The 17,427-nt window shown below is 46.1% G+C and overlaps 1 protein-coding gene across 2 annotated transcripts in view; it reads right to left on the reverse strand.

The window, feature by feature from the left end:
* The window catches only part of LOC136610858 (lysozyme C-1-like), a 65,010-nt gene that overhangs the window by 34,902 nt on the left and 12,681 nt on the right, over nucleotides 1-17,427 (reverse strand). For both annotated transcript variants that reach the window (XM_066590057.1, XM_066590056.1), the window contains one exon: nucleotides 6,231-6,408. In XM_066590057.1, coding sequence (XP_066446154.1) covers nucleotides 6,231-6,369 — 139 coding nt within the window. In that variant the 5' untranslated portion in view covers nucleotides 6,370-6,408. The remainder of the gene's footprint in view (nucleotides 1-6,230; nucleotides 6,409-17,427) is intronic.

Consider the following 17,427-nt stretch of genomic DNA (forward strand, 5'->3'; position numbering starts at 1 on the left):
ATTCAACCAGTCCTCTCAGAACTTAGCGTTATCAAAACCGAAATCCTACATATTGGCAACAGAGTGGAGGAACTTGAAAACTCGTACTCAGATGTCATCACCAAAACAAACGACCTTACGGACCATATCACTAAGCAGAGAGACCAAATTGACAGAGCGCTGGTGCTGATAGAAGATCAGGAAAACAGGAGTCAGAGACGAAATATTAGAATAAAAGGCCTCCCTGAATCCCATGCACCAGACGAACTCAGAAATATTGCTTCCACCATCTTCTCGGAACTACTGGGGAAAGAGAGAGCGAGCGCAATCACAATTGAAAGAATCCACAGAGCAGTGCGCCCAAAGCCAAAACCAGGCGAATCACCACGCGATATAATTTGCGGCCTCCTTTCTTTTAACGATACTCATGCAATATTAGCTGCCTCGAGAGAAAAAGGCCAGTCAACTTACCAAGACTCTCCAATCCAGCTCTATCAGGACTTAGCCCCTTCTACACTAGCAAAAAGAAGGCAGATGAGACCCTTGCTGGAAGCTCTCAGAGCTAAAAATCTACAATATACTTGGCTATTTCCCTTTGGCCTCTTGATCCACAAAGATGGTAAACGCATCACCATCAACACTCCTGCTGACTTGGAAAGAGCATGGACTGTCCTAGACATAACACCAATCCAGATTCCATCCTGGATGCCGCTGGGGGAAAAAGCGGAATTGCCTAAAGCAGCAGCTCTAACCCCATGGAATAGAGTCACCCGCTCTAAGTCCCCAAGAAACAAAATATCACGCACGAGACTAGACTATCCTCAGAACACTCCGGAGACACCAGCGACGCCACACGATGCCAAATGAGCCCCTTACCTGATACAGCACTAAGTCCATGATCCCTGCACACGCTTCGTTGGGACAGACCGTCTTTAGGAGGGAGCCGCCAGTGCCAGGACAGATGAGAGACTAACTTTGCACCCTCTCTAAGTGCATCAGCTCCTGCAGTTCTCTCACCCCCCCCCCCCCCCCCCCATGTTAAGCTCTTTATTACAGACTCTAAACTCCTGAAGCGGAACGGTTCCACAGGCGTTTGTGGCTCGGAGGCGTGCTTCACGAATCCCCACCATCAGCCAGAAAGAACTAGAAGGCTCCACGACAGATACCGATCACCAGGACAGCTCACATCCCCCCTATAAGTATTGAAACACTTATATTTGAGAACTGTTTTAATTGTTTTAATTGTTTCATTTACTTGTTTTACTCAAGACCCCATTGCATTTGCCTTGGTGAGCCCGGCTCTAAGGCGCGCCTGTCCCTCACCTCCCCTCCCCCCATCCGCCGGCTTGCCCTCGAGACCACTGTCATCCCACCGACCCCCATAGGGACTGCTGGTGGGAGCTGGGCCTCGGGCGTAGGGCGGGGGTGGGTGGATAGGATCCCCGTTTGGAGATAGTAGTAGCTGTGCTGAAGTCCCTGTACTTGATTGCTAAATGAACCTCGAACCAACACAAAACCGCATAGCAGAGAGGCCCCTATCAGTAGACATAGCCAGCATATCTCCTGGTAGTGGAGATGTTTGACCCGTGTGGCCTGCCCGCCCCGCCCCCTTCCCCTCCACCGGAGGTGTTGTCCGGTGAACCAGGTAACTGAGTAATTTTCTACCGAGAACCTCCCCTCTCAAAGTCTAAATACAGGTTCTAACTAAACTGCATATTAGTATTTCTTAGCAAGTCGCATACTTGCATTATGTAGGTGCACGACAAGTTGTACTAAACCTAGTACCAAAACTCTTGTTAACTACACAGTTTGTTTTACGTTTTCCTTTTTTTTTTCTCATCTTCTTTTTCTCTCACTGGTTGGATTGCTATATTGCAGACCCAGCCCCTAGTGTTCTGATTGCTCCGAGTTCTTATCTCGGCCAATCCCTCATTCCTCCCCTTCGTCCTCTTAAAGGAGAAGCGAAACCAGCAGACCCCCCCCCCCCCAGCTCCGAGAAATATAACACTAACCTCTCTCACACACGTAAACCAGAACCCATAACCAGAATGACCAGCGAACTTATCTTCACCTCTCTTAATGTTAAAGGCTTAAACACACCTCAAAAAAGAAATAGAGTGATGTGGCTCCTGAAGAGACTAAAGACCTCTATTGCATTTCTCCAGGAGACTCATCTCAAAGAATCAACACCTCAGAGGTTCCCCCAAAAAATGTTCGATAGATGGTTTTTTAATAATCATCCAAAGAGTGCATCTAAGGGTGTAGCTATTGCACTTCACCCTTCAGTACCATTCATCGAGACTGGCAGCCTCTCTGACTCAGAAGGCCGCTTGCTGTTTCTAAAAGGGAAGATCCTAACCGAAACCTTTACCTTAGTCAACCTATACGTACCAAATAAAAATCAGGTGTCCTGGTTGATAGAAGCTTTAAACAAACTATCACTTTTCGCCGAGGGCAAAATAGTCATAGGTACAGACCTTAACCTTACCCTAAACCCTATCCTGGATTCGTCCGCGGGGAGATCCCAGATCTCACAACGAGCACGAAAAAGACTCCATAAAGCTCTTGCTGAATTAAAAATCTCTGACGCTTGGAGAACCCTGAACCCCTCAAGTAAAGACTACTCTTTTTACTCTCCACCTCACAAATCGTTCCAAAGAATAGATTACGTTCTTATCTCCTCCTCCCTGATTCAACACCTAAAAAATGCCAACATAGGCAACATAACAATCTCAGATCATGCCCCAGTCACAATCTCACTCAATTTAGCCCCCCCCCCATCGCACAAAAATTGGAGTTGGAGATTAAATGAATCGATCCTGGAAAACCAAAAAACTTCCAAAAATATCTCCACTCATCTGAAAAATTTCTTTAAAGAAAATCAGTTAAACCCAGACAAATACCCGATAGTGTGGGAATCACACAAAGCGTATATAAGAGGCATACTCATCTCTATTGGTTCAGCACAGAAAAAGCAAAAACTGAAAAAGATAGAAGACATATTATCTCAAATTTCTAGTCTAGAACAGCTATCAAAACAAAATAAAGTAAAAGAAGCCCATCAAAAATTAGTAGACCTAAGGGAATGCCTTAAAGATATATTAAACAGCAACTTTGCAAAATCCTTCCTATACTACAAACACCAATTATATACTCACGGTGACAAAGGTGGCCGACTCATGTCTGCGTTAATAAAAAAAGCTAGGGGAAAAACACATATCTACAAAATAAAGGACTCGGAAGGGAAGACACACAGCGAGACACCAATGATAGCAAGAACTTTCCAAAAATTCTACGCACAGCTCTATAACTTGAACCTGGCTGGAGAACAGGCGAAAGAAACAAAAAGTAGAGAACTGAGAGAATTATTAATCTCCCTGGACCTCCCCTCTCTGAGTCAATCAGAGGCAAACTCTCTGACTTCACCTATTACACTAGAGGAATTAACCTCTGTTTTGAACAGTTTCCCCCTTCATAAAAGCCCAGGCCCAGATGGGCTACCCCTAATATATTATAAAAAATTTCAAGACCTACTTCTACCACACCTAGCCTTATCTCTTAATGCTCTGCTAGCAGGTGCACAACTACCCAAGCAGACGCAGGAAGCCTATATCACCCTCATTCATAAGGAGGGAAAAGACCCGCTTCTATGTGGCAGCTATAGGCCAATCTCTCTCCTAAATTTAGATATCAAAATCTGGGCGAAAATTCTCTCTAGGCGAATCAACAAATTTATACCCAACCTAATTAATGAGGAACAATCCGGGTTTGTCAAGGGAAGGGAGGGAAAGGACAATTCAGCTCGACTCCTACACATAATCAGCTATGTTAAAAAACAGAAAATCCCCTTAGTTTTCTAGGAATAGATGCCGAAAAGGCTTTTGATAGGGTTGATTGGAATTTCATGCGAACAGTCCTGGAAAAATTTAATTTCCCCCCTCCCCTAATTAAGGCAATTTTCACTCTGTACTCAAACCCTCACGCCAAAATTAAAGTAAATGACTCACTCTCCCCAACCTTCTCTATCGCCAATGGAACACGCCAAGGCTGCCCTCTTTCTCCTACTCTCTTTATTCTCTCATTAGAAATACTACTCCAACCGGTGCGTCAGACTAAAGAAATTCAGGGAATCCGCCTTAACCACCTCTCTCTCAAATCTGTAGCTTTTGCAGATGATATACTTTTTATCCTAACCAACCCAGAACAAGCCCTTTCAATTCTAAAAAACATACTTGATCTCTATGGATACTTTTCCAACTTCAAAGTTAATGTAACTAAGTCAACTATACTAAATATATCGCTACCCCCAGACACAGCTATAAAACTGAAGAGATCCTCTGGTTTTACATGGTCTGAGACATCCATAGAGTATTTAGGTATCAAGATAACAAAAAATCTCGAACACCTCTTTGACAGCAATTTTGCCCCACTTCTTGAAAACATCTCCTCATCTCTGGAAACTTATGATCTACCAGTGATCTCATGGTTCGGCCGCAGAAATCTCATACAAACCTATCTGGTACCTAAGATTCTATACATAATGCAAATGTTACCAATCTCTCTTCCAGACTCCTTTTTCAAAAAGATTAAAATAAAATTCTCAAGTTTCATATGGAAACATAGGAGACCCCGCCTAGCACACAATCTTTTGGTCCAGAGAAGAGAGCTTGGGGGAATCAATCTACCAGATATGTCCCACTATTATAAATCAATCCAACTAACCAGATGGCTGGAATTAACTAATCCATCAAAAAACAAAACAGTGAAGAGCTTGGCACAAGCCACCTACGGTAAATATTTTCTCAGAGATATGTGGCTACCTAAGAAAAAATTCTATAGGAAATCCACCTTTGACCCTCTCCTGAAAGGTGCTTGTGCGACTTGGGACTCTATCCGAGCGGATCTAGCTCCCCACCCATCTCCCGCTACCCCCCTGACTTTAATACCAGAATATCTAGAACTGAAACTAGATACCCACACGGAAAAAATATGGTTTGCACTGGAGAAGCTCTCTATTTCAGACCTTTGGCTTGCACGCATTCACCAAAACGAACAATTTGTAGAGAATATAATCTCCCAGACAGCAATGCCTCCCCTTAACTCCCTATCATATTTACACCTTTATAAAACCTTAAAACAATTTAATCAAAGTTATCCATCCTCTAGACCATACTCAGAGCTAGAACGTGTAATGATAACATGTATCAGCTCCAGTAGAAAACTCTCTCTGATTAAAAAGAAATTCATTACTCCTCAAGTAAAGGGCAGACCAGCCTTTATTCACTCATGGGAGAAAGAACTTAACATAAAACTATCTGATGAGGATTTAAGAGTTGTGTTGGGTAACTCACATGGCCACTCCAAATGTGTCAGGCTTCAAGAAAACCATTACAAGTTATTAACAAGATGGCATAGAACATCAGAATGGCTGTTTGCCTATAAATTAACTGACTCGAACCTCTGCTGGCGCTGTGGTGACCAGGTGGGCTCGTTAATGCACATTTGGTGGTCTTGTACAGCAATAAGGCCCTTCTGGGATCAAATAGAATCAAAGATTCAAGAAATCACTGCAAACAGCTTTAAGCTTCTTCCTGAACACATCTTTCTAGCAAAACCTTCCCCTAATTATAAACCCTCCAAGACCAACATGATTACCCACCTTATAATGGCAGCCAAAGCACTGATCCCCACAAAATGGCTACAACCCGACCCTCCTACAGCCAATCAGTGGATAGTCAAAGTAAACGAAATATGTAGGTTTGAGGAACTTACAAGCAAATCCTCTAGAACACATGACAAATTTCTATCAATGTGGAAACCGTGGTTGACAAAAACCTCTCCAAGCCCTTGAGAAAGTAAAGAGACCTGTTCGTATACCTCAAGCCTTTGACATAGAGAATTAAAACTCCTCTTTGTTTCGTTATTGAAACCCTTCTGCTGAGACAGAAACATACACACGTGTGTCGCTCCTTCCTGAATAGAGACCGGAACACTATCCCACACCCACACCCTCTTTCCCCCTTTCTTTCCCCTTCCTTTCCGGCTCCCCCCCCCCCCCCCCTTTATTAAAGTATTATAAAACTTTTCTATTCAACGCTATTTTCATTGTTAAATAGATAAAACAAGTGATTTTGTCTGACACTCTTTTTTGGAAATGTACGTACTATGTAACCTACTTCCTATGGTAGGAATATATAAGGCCTGATAGTATGTCATATTGTATTATTCAGCTTTGATTAGGGTTTACTTACAGTTTGCAGCACTGTGGCCACGATATCCAGCCATTCCGGTTTCATGAACGATCCTAAGTAAGTCGCACTTGTTATAGACTTTTGCTTCTGCGCTGAGATACAAGCACAGAAGAAAACCAAGGCAAATGAAGACTTTCATATTGCTCAGCAGGCAGGCAGGCAAAGATCCAGGTGCTTTCTGTATAATGACAAAGAGAAGAACAGAAAATTAAGTTTTTTCCCCTTATTTATAGTTGCACTAACAGATTCCTTGACTTCTATAATCAGGACAGTAGCCTTGCTTTATAAGCAGAATCTTGTGAAGATCACCCATTTCAGCGATATTCAGAAAAAGCAGTTGTAACAAATCAGAGAAGAATTTGAGATCCATCTCCAGGGGCATTAGGCGAACGTGCATTGCGCATATGAATCCAAGGACAGTCTATCCTGCTCCATTACACATGCAGTGCTGTCCTCAGCTACATATGTTAATCTTCAGTAAGTCTTAACTTCTTTTCATAACTAATGGCAAAAGAAACACATTTCACAGGAGTATAAAAAATGCTTGTGGTTTAGTGACCTAAAAGTTACTGTCTGGTTCCCTTTAAGCAATTATAGCATTCTGGAAGACTGCAGAAACCACTAAAAGGAGTTTACTGCATATGCATTTTTACAATTATTATTTAACCCCTTAGTGACCAAGCCTGTTTGCGCCTTAATGACCAGGCCAAATTTTGCAAATCTGACACGTGTCACTTTAGCATGGAAAAAGACCAGAAAGGTTTTGCATATCCAAGCGATTCTGACATTGTTTTTTCGCCACATATTGTACTTCATTTAGGTGGAAAAAAAAGACAGATAGAATTTGTGTTTATTTATTAAAAGCGCCAAAATTGGGAAAATTTTGAAAAAATCGTCATTTTTTCACATTTCCAACTGCAATATCTCAAATATGTGCAAACATAATATAGACATTTTTACTAAGACTTATATTTCCATCCGTTTACTTTATTTTGGGCGCACATTGGAAAAACTTTCGCTTTTTTTTTAACCATTTAGGAGACGTACAAATGTAACATTACTTTTCAGCATTTTGAGGAACACTTTGTTTTCCTACACCAATCCAAGATTGGAAAAGCTCATAGGAGTCAAAATGATAGATACCCCCACAAGTGACCCCATTTTAAAAACTACACGCTTTAACGTATTCACTGAGGGGTATCATGAGTATTTTAACCCCACAGTTTTTTTTCAGGAGTCAATGCAATTTAGAAGAGAAAAACAAAAATTTCATATTTTTGCAAATATGTCATTTTAAAGACAGGACTTTTTTCTATAGTACACATGAAAATTAGGATTTTCACCCCAGAATGGATATCCCTGTTTGTCCCGTGCTCAGAAACATACCCATTGTGGCCCAAATCTTACGTTTGGATGCACAATGGGGCCCAAAATGAAAGGAGCAACCGGTGGCTTTCGGAACAGAAATTTTGCTTGAAGGAGATTTAGGCCCCCTTGCCCACTTGTAGAGCCATTGAGTGACCAAAACGATGGAGAACCCCCACAAGTGACCCTATTTTGAAAAGTAGACCCCCTAACGAATTTATCTAGGGGTATGATGACTTTTTTGACTTCACAGTTTTTGAATGAATCTAAGCCAAGCAGAAGGAAAAAATTATGATTTTCATTTTTTTGGCAATTGTGTCAATTTAAAAACTGTTTTTTTTGGAAAGTGTACATAGGAATGAAGACATTCACCCCAAAATGGATACCCCCGTTTGTCCCGTGTTCAGAAATATACCCATTGTGGCCCTAATCTACTTAAAGGAAACATAGCTAGGCCTATAATGGAAGGAGCACCCGTTGGATTTCAGGGTACAACGGAATAAATTCCAGTCCCCATTGCCCACTTGTAGAGCCATTGAGCGTCCAAAACAATAGGGAACCCCCACAAATGACCCCATTTTAAAAACTAGACCCCTGAAAAAAATTCATCTAGGGGTGTACTGCATATTTTGACCCCAAAGTATTTGAATGAATCTAAGCAAAGCAAAAGGAAAAAATTATGATTTTCATTTGTTTGGCAATTTTGTCAATTTAAAAACTGTTTTTTTTGTACAGTGTACATAGGAATGAAGACGTTCACCCCAAAATGGATACCCCCGTTTGTCCCGTGTTCAGAAACATACCCATTGTGGCCCTAATCTACTTACAGGACACATGGATAGGCCCATAATGGAGGGAATGCCCGCTGGATTTCAAGGCAGAACTGAATAAATTCCAGGCCCCATTGCCCACTTATACGGAAAAAAATTTGACTTCCTAAAAATAATCCCCCCGCCATCCCCATTTTTTGGCATTCCCTAAATATTAGATAAAGGTAATAATATAAACTGCGTTTTATGTCCGAAGACAGGGGTAATTACGGAGGCTGATTGGGTTGGGCACATGGGGCAAGAAAACCGGGTATCCCCCCTCCTCTCATGTATTTTGGGGGGTATTTCGTAACCTCAGCAGCGGGGATGGGGTGTAGAAAGTGGCGCTGTGAGGCTTTGTAATCTTGCTGCGGTGCGGCCGTCTCACAGAGAAGGCGCTCAACAAGCTGCTCCTGGAACTGCAGGAAGACGAACGTTCCCGGGGCTTCTTGTAAATTACGGATTACTGGTAGCGGTCTGAATAACGCCGAGCTCACGTAGCCGTAGGCGGAATCCGCTTGCGGAGGCCCGCAGCGGATTCCAGCTGTGAGCCCGGCTGTGACCCTGCGTAGGTTGCGTAATGTACTGCGCATAACTGCCTACTCACACAGGCGGTTTTTTGTTTGCATTTCCCGCGCCGTCGCTTAGAGATGACTCGGGTACCCGCAGCCCGTACACAATGTGTTTGCATATGGGGTGCGAGTATATCCGCGGTCATAGAGCACAAAGGGCTCTAGGTCGCAGATATTCGTGGTAAAATATAGCATGCTGTGTTCTGCTTCTGCGAGTGGATTACGTAATTCCGACCTGCTAATTGGGGGGAATTGTGTAATCCAATGCATGCGATTGATCCGTGGATTACCGCTGATCAAGCCCAGGCAGAACCTGTAATTCATCTCCGGTCACGCGTGACCGGCCTAATGTTAGATCGCTACTTTATCACGTGACCGGGGACCGCTCAGCAAGGCCGCCGGTCACTGCTCCAAGCACTCAGCGACCAATGGTCGCTGGGAGCAAGGAGCTTTAAAATTTCCTAGGCTTCCCGGCTCCTGTGAATGTGTCCGGCATTTTGCCGGCGGGCGCATACACAGAAGCTGGCAGGATCCATGGAGGATAATCGCATCTGGATTCAAATGCGGAAGCCTCCGAGAAGATGTTTCATCTTCCCCCACCGATCGCATCGGTGAGGGGAAATGAAACTGCCACTTTTTAAAGAACTTTTACGTGATCGCCATTATGCATTGGATAACGGCGATCACGTGACCAATAACCGCATACCGCGGCTCCCCGTGACATCTCCAGGCTCTTGGCTACCTTTTGTAGCCAGCAGCAGGGAGATTTTATATTTCTTGGGCAATATTTCACTTTTGCGCATGCATCATGCTGACGGGCGCATGCGCTGAAGCTGGGGTAAGATCCGCGGATCAACATCCCACCAGGGAACAAATCCGGGACCTTGGGTATGTAATTTCATCCCCCCTTACGGATACGATCCATAAGGGGAGATGAAACTTTAACTTTTTTTTACTTTTAACTTTTTTTTTTTTTTTACTTTTTAACTTTATATGATCACCGTTATCTGATGGATAACGATGATCATATGACTGGAAACCACATACAGCGGTCCCCAGTCATATCTCCCTGCACTCGGCTATCTGTGACAGCCGGGTGCAGGGAGATTTTGAATTTGCCGGGCTCGCCGGCTTCTGCGCATGCGCGCCGCATCGGCACATCACAGGAGCCAGCGGGTGGTCCCGACACCGGCCGGAGGACATCGGCGGACCTGAGGTGAGTATTTTCACCTCCCCTCATGGATCCGATCCATGAGGGGAGGTGAAACTTCTTTTTTTACACTTTTTTTCACTTTTCCGCGATCGCCGTTATCCATTGTATAACGGCGATCGCGGTACCGGGGACCATTCACAGCAGGCCCCGCTGACATCTCCTGCCTCCCGGCTACCTACAGGAGCCCGGAGATTTTAAGTCTCCCGCTCCGCCGGGCCTTCTGTGCATGCGGCTGACGTAATGCCGCCTGGCGCGCATGCGCAAAAGGACAGCTACGGCGCCCGAAGCATCGGGACAGCGGGGAGTCATGCGGAGGACCTCGGTGAGTAATTTCAGCTGCTCCGATGGATCCGATCCATCAGAGCAGCTGAATCTTTAACTTTTATTGCACTTTTATTTACTTTTTTGCGATCGGTGCTATCCATTGCATAGCGCCGATCGCAATGCCAGGGGGGAGTCCAAACAGCCCGGGATGACAGCTCCATGCTGTCAGCTACCTGCGGACACCGACAGCATAGAGCTGTCACGTCCACAGCCCAAGGGGCATTATTCTCTGCAGGACACATGTTTTTACGTCCTCAGAGAATAAAGCCCACTTCGGGAGGACGTAAAAACACTATGCCCCAGTCGTTAAGGGGTTAAAAGGGCTACCCAGTCTTAAAAACTTGATGGCCTATCCTAAAAATAGGCTATCAATTAGGGTTGAGCAAAACTAAATAATAGGATGGTCTTACCATGTTTTTGGTGTGCATGCAAGGGACAGGGGTGGAGGTGATGAGGTCATACCCTAATCATGGGGAACTAGTTATCCCTATCATCTCACATGGGGTAACTGCCCCAATAAGGGCAACTTTAGCCCTAACTAACTCCTGCTGTGTTTTGTCTCTTCAGAGGACTTCATAGTAGGCATTGCAAACAGAGCACAGGATATTCTGATAAGCAGCCTATAGTGACCAGGTAATGGATATTTTACATTGGATGACTGCCTGTTTGCATGATTGCATGAGCGCTGTTGCCACTGCTAGTTGTTAGCGCTCGTGCAGGGTATTTAGACAGGCAGAACACCACTGGCTTGTTGCTCAGTGCTTCACATTCTATTGAAGCGCTGAGTGGGGAGAGAATTTACACACAGCGAGAAGTCAGCAATCAAGTGATTATTTTTATGCGGGTTGAAAGTGAGCGATAATAAAAAGTAAACTAATAGTGAACAATGTTCTTGCATTCAGATGTAATGATTATCACACGCTTTCATTTGTGTGAATGAATTTTGCGCGATAATCCTTACTTGTAAATGGCCCTTAACTACTTCTGAGCTATCAGGAAGCAGAATTAGCAGGCAAATGTACCTTACTGCTGAATGCACATTCCAGTTTATGCTGTATCCCGAAAGTATTTCGGCTTTCACCTATTTTATGACCTGTAGTATTTAGCCAATACTTTACTATATGAACTATGTGGGGGAAAAAATGGCATGTTCCAAAGCATGCTATATTGCATCTTTTATAAGGGAATATGGTCCCTACTGCTCCATTATATGCAGCTATAGGGACAACATGTGTCACCTTACATGTTTCCCTAGACGTGTAGGCAGACTAAAGACTTAGCTGCATTCCAGATTACCATACTGTATCTTGTGCAAAGATGACACTTCCGAGAATGCAAATCAATAGGATAAGCTCTCTATAGATATTGATCAGCCAGTAGTACTAGGACCGTTCAGCACTGAAGCATATGAAATTAATGCAGCTCTAGATTAAAATACAGCCTTAGGACAAGAACATGAATGTCTGCAATGCACTCTGGAAACAGTAGTTTTTTAGTAATGTAAAAATGCAGCAACTTATATTCATAAATACTAATCTAATATAAAAACCCCAGAAGTAATAGTTTGTACAGCTTCTCAACATGTTAAAAGCATAGCAAAAAAGACAAATTCAAAGATTTTTTTTTTAAATTCAGAAGTCAGTAATACTTACTGTCCAACTAGAGAGTTTGTCAAGAGTAAGGTACATGTAATGAGGTGAGCTCTGCTTATATCTGTCTGGAAAGAGATGTTATCATACAAGCTGATATTTACTCACTGAAGTATGCCAACTAGTGGAAAGTATTCTAATGGATGGTCTACGAGCAAAGGTCATTGACGACAAAGAGTATAAATTTATGTCACCACGTCACCCTCGAATTGCGACGTTTTATGCCCTGCCCAAAGTCCATAAAGGACTAAATCCGCTAAAAGGTCAGCCTATTGTTTCAGGTATGGACTCAGTTACACAGAATGCAAGCATGTACCTTGACAAAATCTTAAGAGACTTTGTAATATCTCTTCCCTCGTATGTGAGGGATACCATGGATGTCCTCAGACATCTGGACGTACTCCAGGTAGACCCCCACGTACGATTGGCAAGTCTCGACGTGGAGGCCTTATATACCTCGATCCCCCATGAAGAGGTGATTCAGGCAGTGGAATTTTACCTTCAACAACGAAGGACACAACTCGAGGAGTATAACATCTTTGTGTCCAAGCTGTTGAGATTCATACTTACACACAACTTCTTTCTGTTCAATGGCCAGTACTTCCACCAGTTCAGGGGTACAGCGACGGGGACCCCGTGTGCCCCCACCTATGCCAACCTGTACCTGGGCTGGTGGGAGGAAAAACTGGTATTTTCTGAGGCCAACCATTCATGGACAGATAAGATTTTGTTGTGGTTAAGAGTAGAGATGAGCGAGCACCAAAATGCTCGGGTGCTCGTTACTTGGGACGAAATTATCGCGATGCTCGAGGGTTCGTTTCGAGTAATGAACCCTATTGAAGTCAATGGCCGACCCGAGCATTTTTGTATTTCACCGATGCTCGCTAAGGTTTTCATTTGTGAAAATCTGGGCAATTCAAGAAAGTGATGGGAACGACACAGCAACGGATAGGGCAGGAGAGGGGCTACATGTTGGGCTGCATCTCAAGTTCCCAGGTCCCACTATTAAGCCACAATACCGGCAAGAGTGGCCCCCCCCCTCCCAACAACTTTTACTTCTGAAAAGCCCTCATTAGCATGGCATACCTTAGCTAAGCACCACACTACCTCCAACAAAGCACAATCACTGCCTGCATGACACTCTGCTGCCACTTCTCATGGGTTACATGCTGCCCAACCCCCCCCCCCCCCCCCCCGCACGACAGTGTCCACAGCGCACACCAAATTGTCCCTGCCCAGCCTTCAGCTGCCCTCATGCCACGCCACCCTCATGTCTATTTATAAGTGCGTCTGCCACAGGAAAAGCAGGCACACACTGCAGAGGGTTGGCATGGCTAGGCAGCGACCCCCCCCCATAAAAGGGGCGGGGCGATAGTCCACAATGCTGTACAGAAGCAATGAGAAATCCAATCCTGTGCCACCTCCATCTGGAGCTGCACACGTGGGCATAGCAATGGGGAACCTATGTGCCACACACTATTCATTCTGTCAAGGTGTCTGCATGCCCCAGTGAGACCGCGGTTTTTTATAAATAGTCACAGGCAGGTACAACTCCGCAATGGGAATTCCGTGTGCACCCACAGCATGGGTGGCTCCCTGGAACCCACCCGCTGTACATAAATATATCCCATTGCAGTGCCCATCACAGCTGAGGTAATGTCGTGGTTAATGCAGGTGGGCTTCGGGCCACACTGCATGCCCCAGTTAGACTGGGGTTCTTTACAAGTGGACAGATGTAGTAACAACTCCCTGTGGACCCACAGCATGGGTGGGTGCCAGGAAGCCACCGGCGGTACATAAAAATATCCCATTGCATTGCCCAACACAGCTGAGGTAGTAATGTCGGGCTTAATGCAGGTGGGCTTCGGCCCACACTGCATGCCCCAGTCAGACTGGTAATATGTACCTTAACAGTAACCTCGTTGGTGGTAATGTGGTGGTGACTGCGGACCTGGTAGCGCGGTTTTATGTAGTTGGTTTTCGGAATGTGGCCAGGATTAAGTGGGCCGTGGCGGGGGGATGGTGGTGGTGCTCTCTTGTTGTGTCGTTAAAGGTGAAATTCTTGGACTGCCACCAGACGGACCAATGCAAAGGTATTTGCCAAGAATGTTTTCATTGTTGGAGGAGGAGGGGGATGTTTTGGAGGCACTATGTGTCCTCTACACGTGTCCGTGGTTATATGCACCTTAACAGTAACAGCGTTGGTGGGAAATGGCCTCGCCGCCATCATGTCTTTGTGAAGCCTCTGTTTCCACACCCCAGTGACATACCATTAGCAGCGGTATAGGCAGAGCCCAGAATTATTAACATTTAAGCAGTAGCATTAGGGACAGGCCCCACTAACATATCACTAGCAGCAGTACAGGGGGAGCACAGTCTTAGTTCCATTTCAGTAATAGTAGCACTCAAGACAGGCCCCAGTAACATTCCCATTGCAGCAGTTTAGGGAGATAACAGTCTCTTTCACATTTCAGTAGCTGCAGTATAGACAAGGCCCCAGTTACATTTATGTAGCTAAAGTGTAGGCCAACCCCACACACCTTTCTGTACCATGAGTGCAGGCGAAGAACATAGACATTACTATGATTACACTGTAGGTGAGGGCCCAAAAAAATTGGTGTACCAACAGTACTAATGTACCTCAGAAAAAATTGGCCATGCCCAACCAAGATGGCAGGTGAAACCCATTAATCGCTTTGGTTAATGTGGCTTAAGTGGTAACTAGGCCTGGAGGCAGCCCAGTTTAACGAAAAATTGGTTCAAGTTAAAGTTTCAACGCTTTTAAGAGCATTGAAACGTATAAAAATTGTTTAGAAAAATTATATGAGTGAGCCTTGTGGCCCTAAGAAAAATTGGCCGTTCGGCGTGATTACGTGAGGTTTCAGGAGGAGGAGCAGGAGGAGGAGGAGGAATATTATACACAGATTGATGAAGCAGAAATGTTCCCGTTTTGGATGGTGAGAGAGAACGATGCTTCCATCCGCGGGTGCAGCCTACGTATTGCTTAGGTATCGCTGCTCTCCGCTGGTGGAGAAGAGACGTCTGGTGAAATCCAGGCTTTGTTCATCTTGATGAGTGTAAGCCTGTCGGTTGACAGGTGGGTACGCTTATCCGTGATGATTCCCCCAGCCACACTAAACACACTCTCTGACAAGACGCTAGCCGCTGGACAAGCAAGCACCTCCAGGGCATACAGCGCGAGTTCAGGCCACGTGTCCAGCTTCAACACCCAGTAGTTGTAGGGGGCAGAGGCGTCACCGAGGACGGTGCTGCAATCGGCTACGTACTCCCTCACCATCCTTTTACAGTGCTCCCGTCAACTCAGCCTTGAATGGGGACCGGTGACACAGTCTTGCTGGGGAGCCATAAAGCTGTCAAAGGCCTTAGAGAGTGTTCCTCTGCCTGCGCTGTACATGCTGCCTGATCTCTGCGCCTCCCCTGCTACCTGGGCCGCGGAAATGCGCCTTCGGCCACTAGCGCTGTCGGATGGGAAGTTTACCATCAGTTTGTCCACCAGCGCCCTGTGGTATAGCATCATTCTCGAACCCCTTTCCTTTTCGGGAATGAGAGTGCAAAGGCTCTCCTTATACCGTGGATCGAGCAGTGTGTACACCCAGTAATCCGTAGTGGCCAGAATGCGTGTAACGCGAGGGTCACGAGAAAGGCATCCTAACATGAAGTCAGCCATGTGTGCCAGGGTATCTGTACGCAACACATGGCTGTCCTCACTCGGAAGATCACTTTCAGGATCCTCCTCCTCCTCTGGCCATACACGCTGAAAGGATGACAGGCAAGCTGCATCTGTACCCTCAGCAGTGGGCCAAGCTGTCTCTTCCCCCTCCTCCTCATGCTCCTCCCCCTCCTCCTCCTCCTCCTCTGGCCATACACGCTGAAAGGATGACAGGCAAGCAGCATCTGTCCCCTCAGCAGTGGGCCAAGCTGTCTCTTCCCCCTCCTCCTCATGCTCCTCCCCCTCCTCCTCAATGCGCTGAGATATAGACATGAGGTTGCTCTGACTATCCAGCGACATACTGTCTTCCCCCGCCTCCGTTTTTGATTCTAAAGCGTCTGCCTTTATGCTTTGCAGGGAACTTCTCAAGAGGCATAGCAGAGGAATGGTGACGCAAATGATTGCAGCATCCCCGCTCACCATCTGGGTAGACTCCTCAAATTTTCCAAGGACCTGGCAGATGGCTGCCAACCAGGCCCACTCTTCTGTAAATAATTGAGGAGGCTGACTCCCACTGCGCCGCGCAAGTTGGAGTTGGTATTCCACTATAGCTCTACGCTGCTCATAGAGTCTGGCCAACATGTGGAGCGTAGAGTTCCACTGTGTGGGCACTTCACACAGCAGTCGGTGCACTGGCAGATTAAACCGATGTTGCAGGGTCCGCAGGGTGGCAGCGTGCGTGTGGGATTTGCGGAAATGTGCGCAGAGCTGGCGCACCTTTCCGAGCAGGTATGACAAGTGGGGGTAGCTTTTCAGAAAGCGCTGAACCACCAAATTAAAGACATGGGCCAGGCATGGCACGTGCATGAGGCTGCCGAGCTGCAGAGCCGCCACCAGGTTACGGCCGTTGTCACACACGACCATGCACGGTTGGAGGCTCAGCGGCGCAAGCTAGCGGTCTGTCTGCTCTGTCAGACCCTGCAGCAGTTCGTGGGCCGTGTGCCTCTTATCTCCTAAGCTGAGTAGTTTCAGCACGGCCTGCTGACGCTTGGCCACCGCTGTGCTGCCACGCCGCGTGACACCGACTGCTGGCGACGTGCTGCTGCTGCTGACACATCTTGATTGCGAGACAGAGGTTGCGTAGGAGGAGGAGGAGGGGGGTTTAGTGGAGGAAGCATACACCCCCACAGATACCACCACCGAGCTGGGGCACGCAATTCGGGGGGTGGGTAGGACGTGAGCGGTCCCAGGCTCTGACTCTGTCCCAGCCTCCACTAAATTCACCCAATGTGCCGTCAGGGAGATATAGTGGCCCTGCCCGCCTGTGCTTGTCCACGTGTCTGTTAAGTGGACCTTGGCAGTAACCGCGTTGGTGAGGGCGCGTACAATGTTGCGGGAGACGTGGTCATGCAGGCCAGGGACGGCACATCGGGAAAAGTAGTGGCGACTGGGAACCGAGTAGCGCGGGGCCGCCGCCGCCATCATGCTTTTGAAAGCCTCCGTTTCCACAAGCCTATACGGCAGCATCTCTAGGCTGATCAATTTTGCAATGTGCATGTTTAACGCCTGAGCGTGCGGGAGCGTGGCGTCGTACT

Source organism: Eleutherodactylus coqui, chromosome 2, assembly GCF_035609145.1.
Source record: "Eleutherodactylus coqui strain aEleCoq1 chromosome 2, aEleCoq1.hap1, whole genome shotgun sequence".
NCBI classification, from domain to species: Eukaryota; Metazoa; Chordata; class Amphibia; order Anura; family Eleutherodactylidae; genus Eleutherodactylus; species Eleutherodactylus coqui.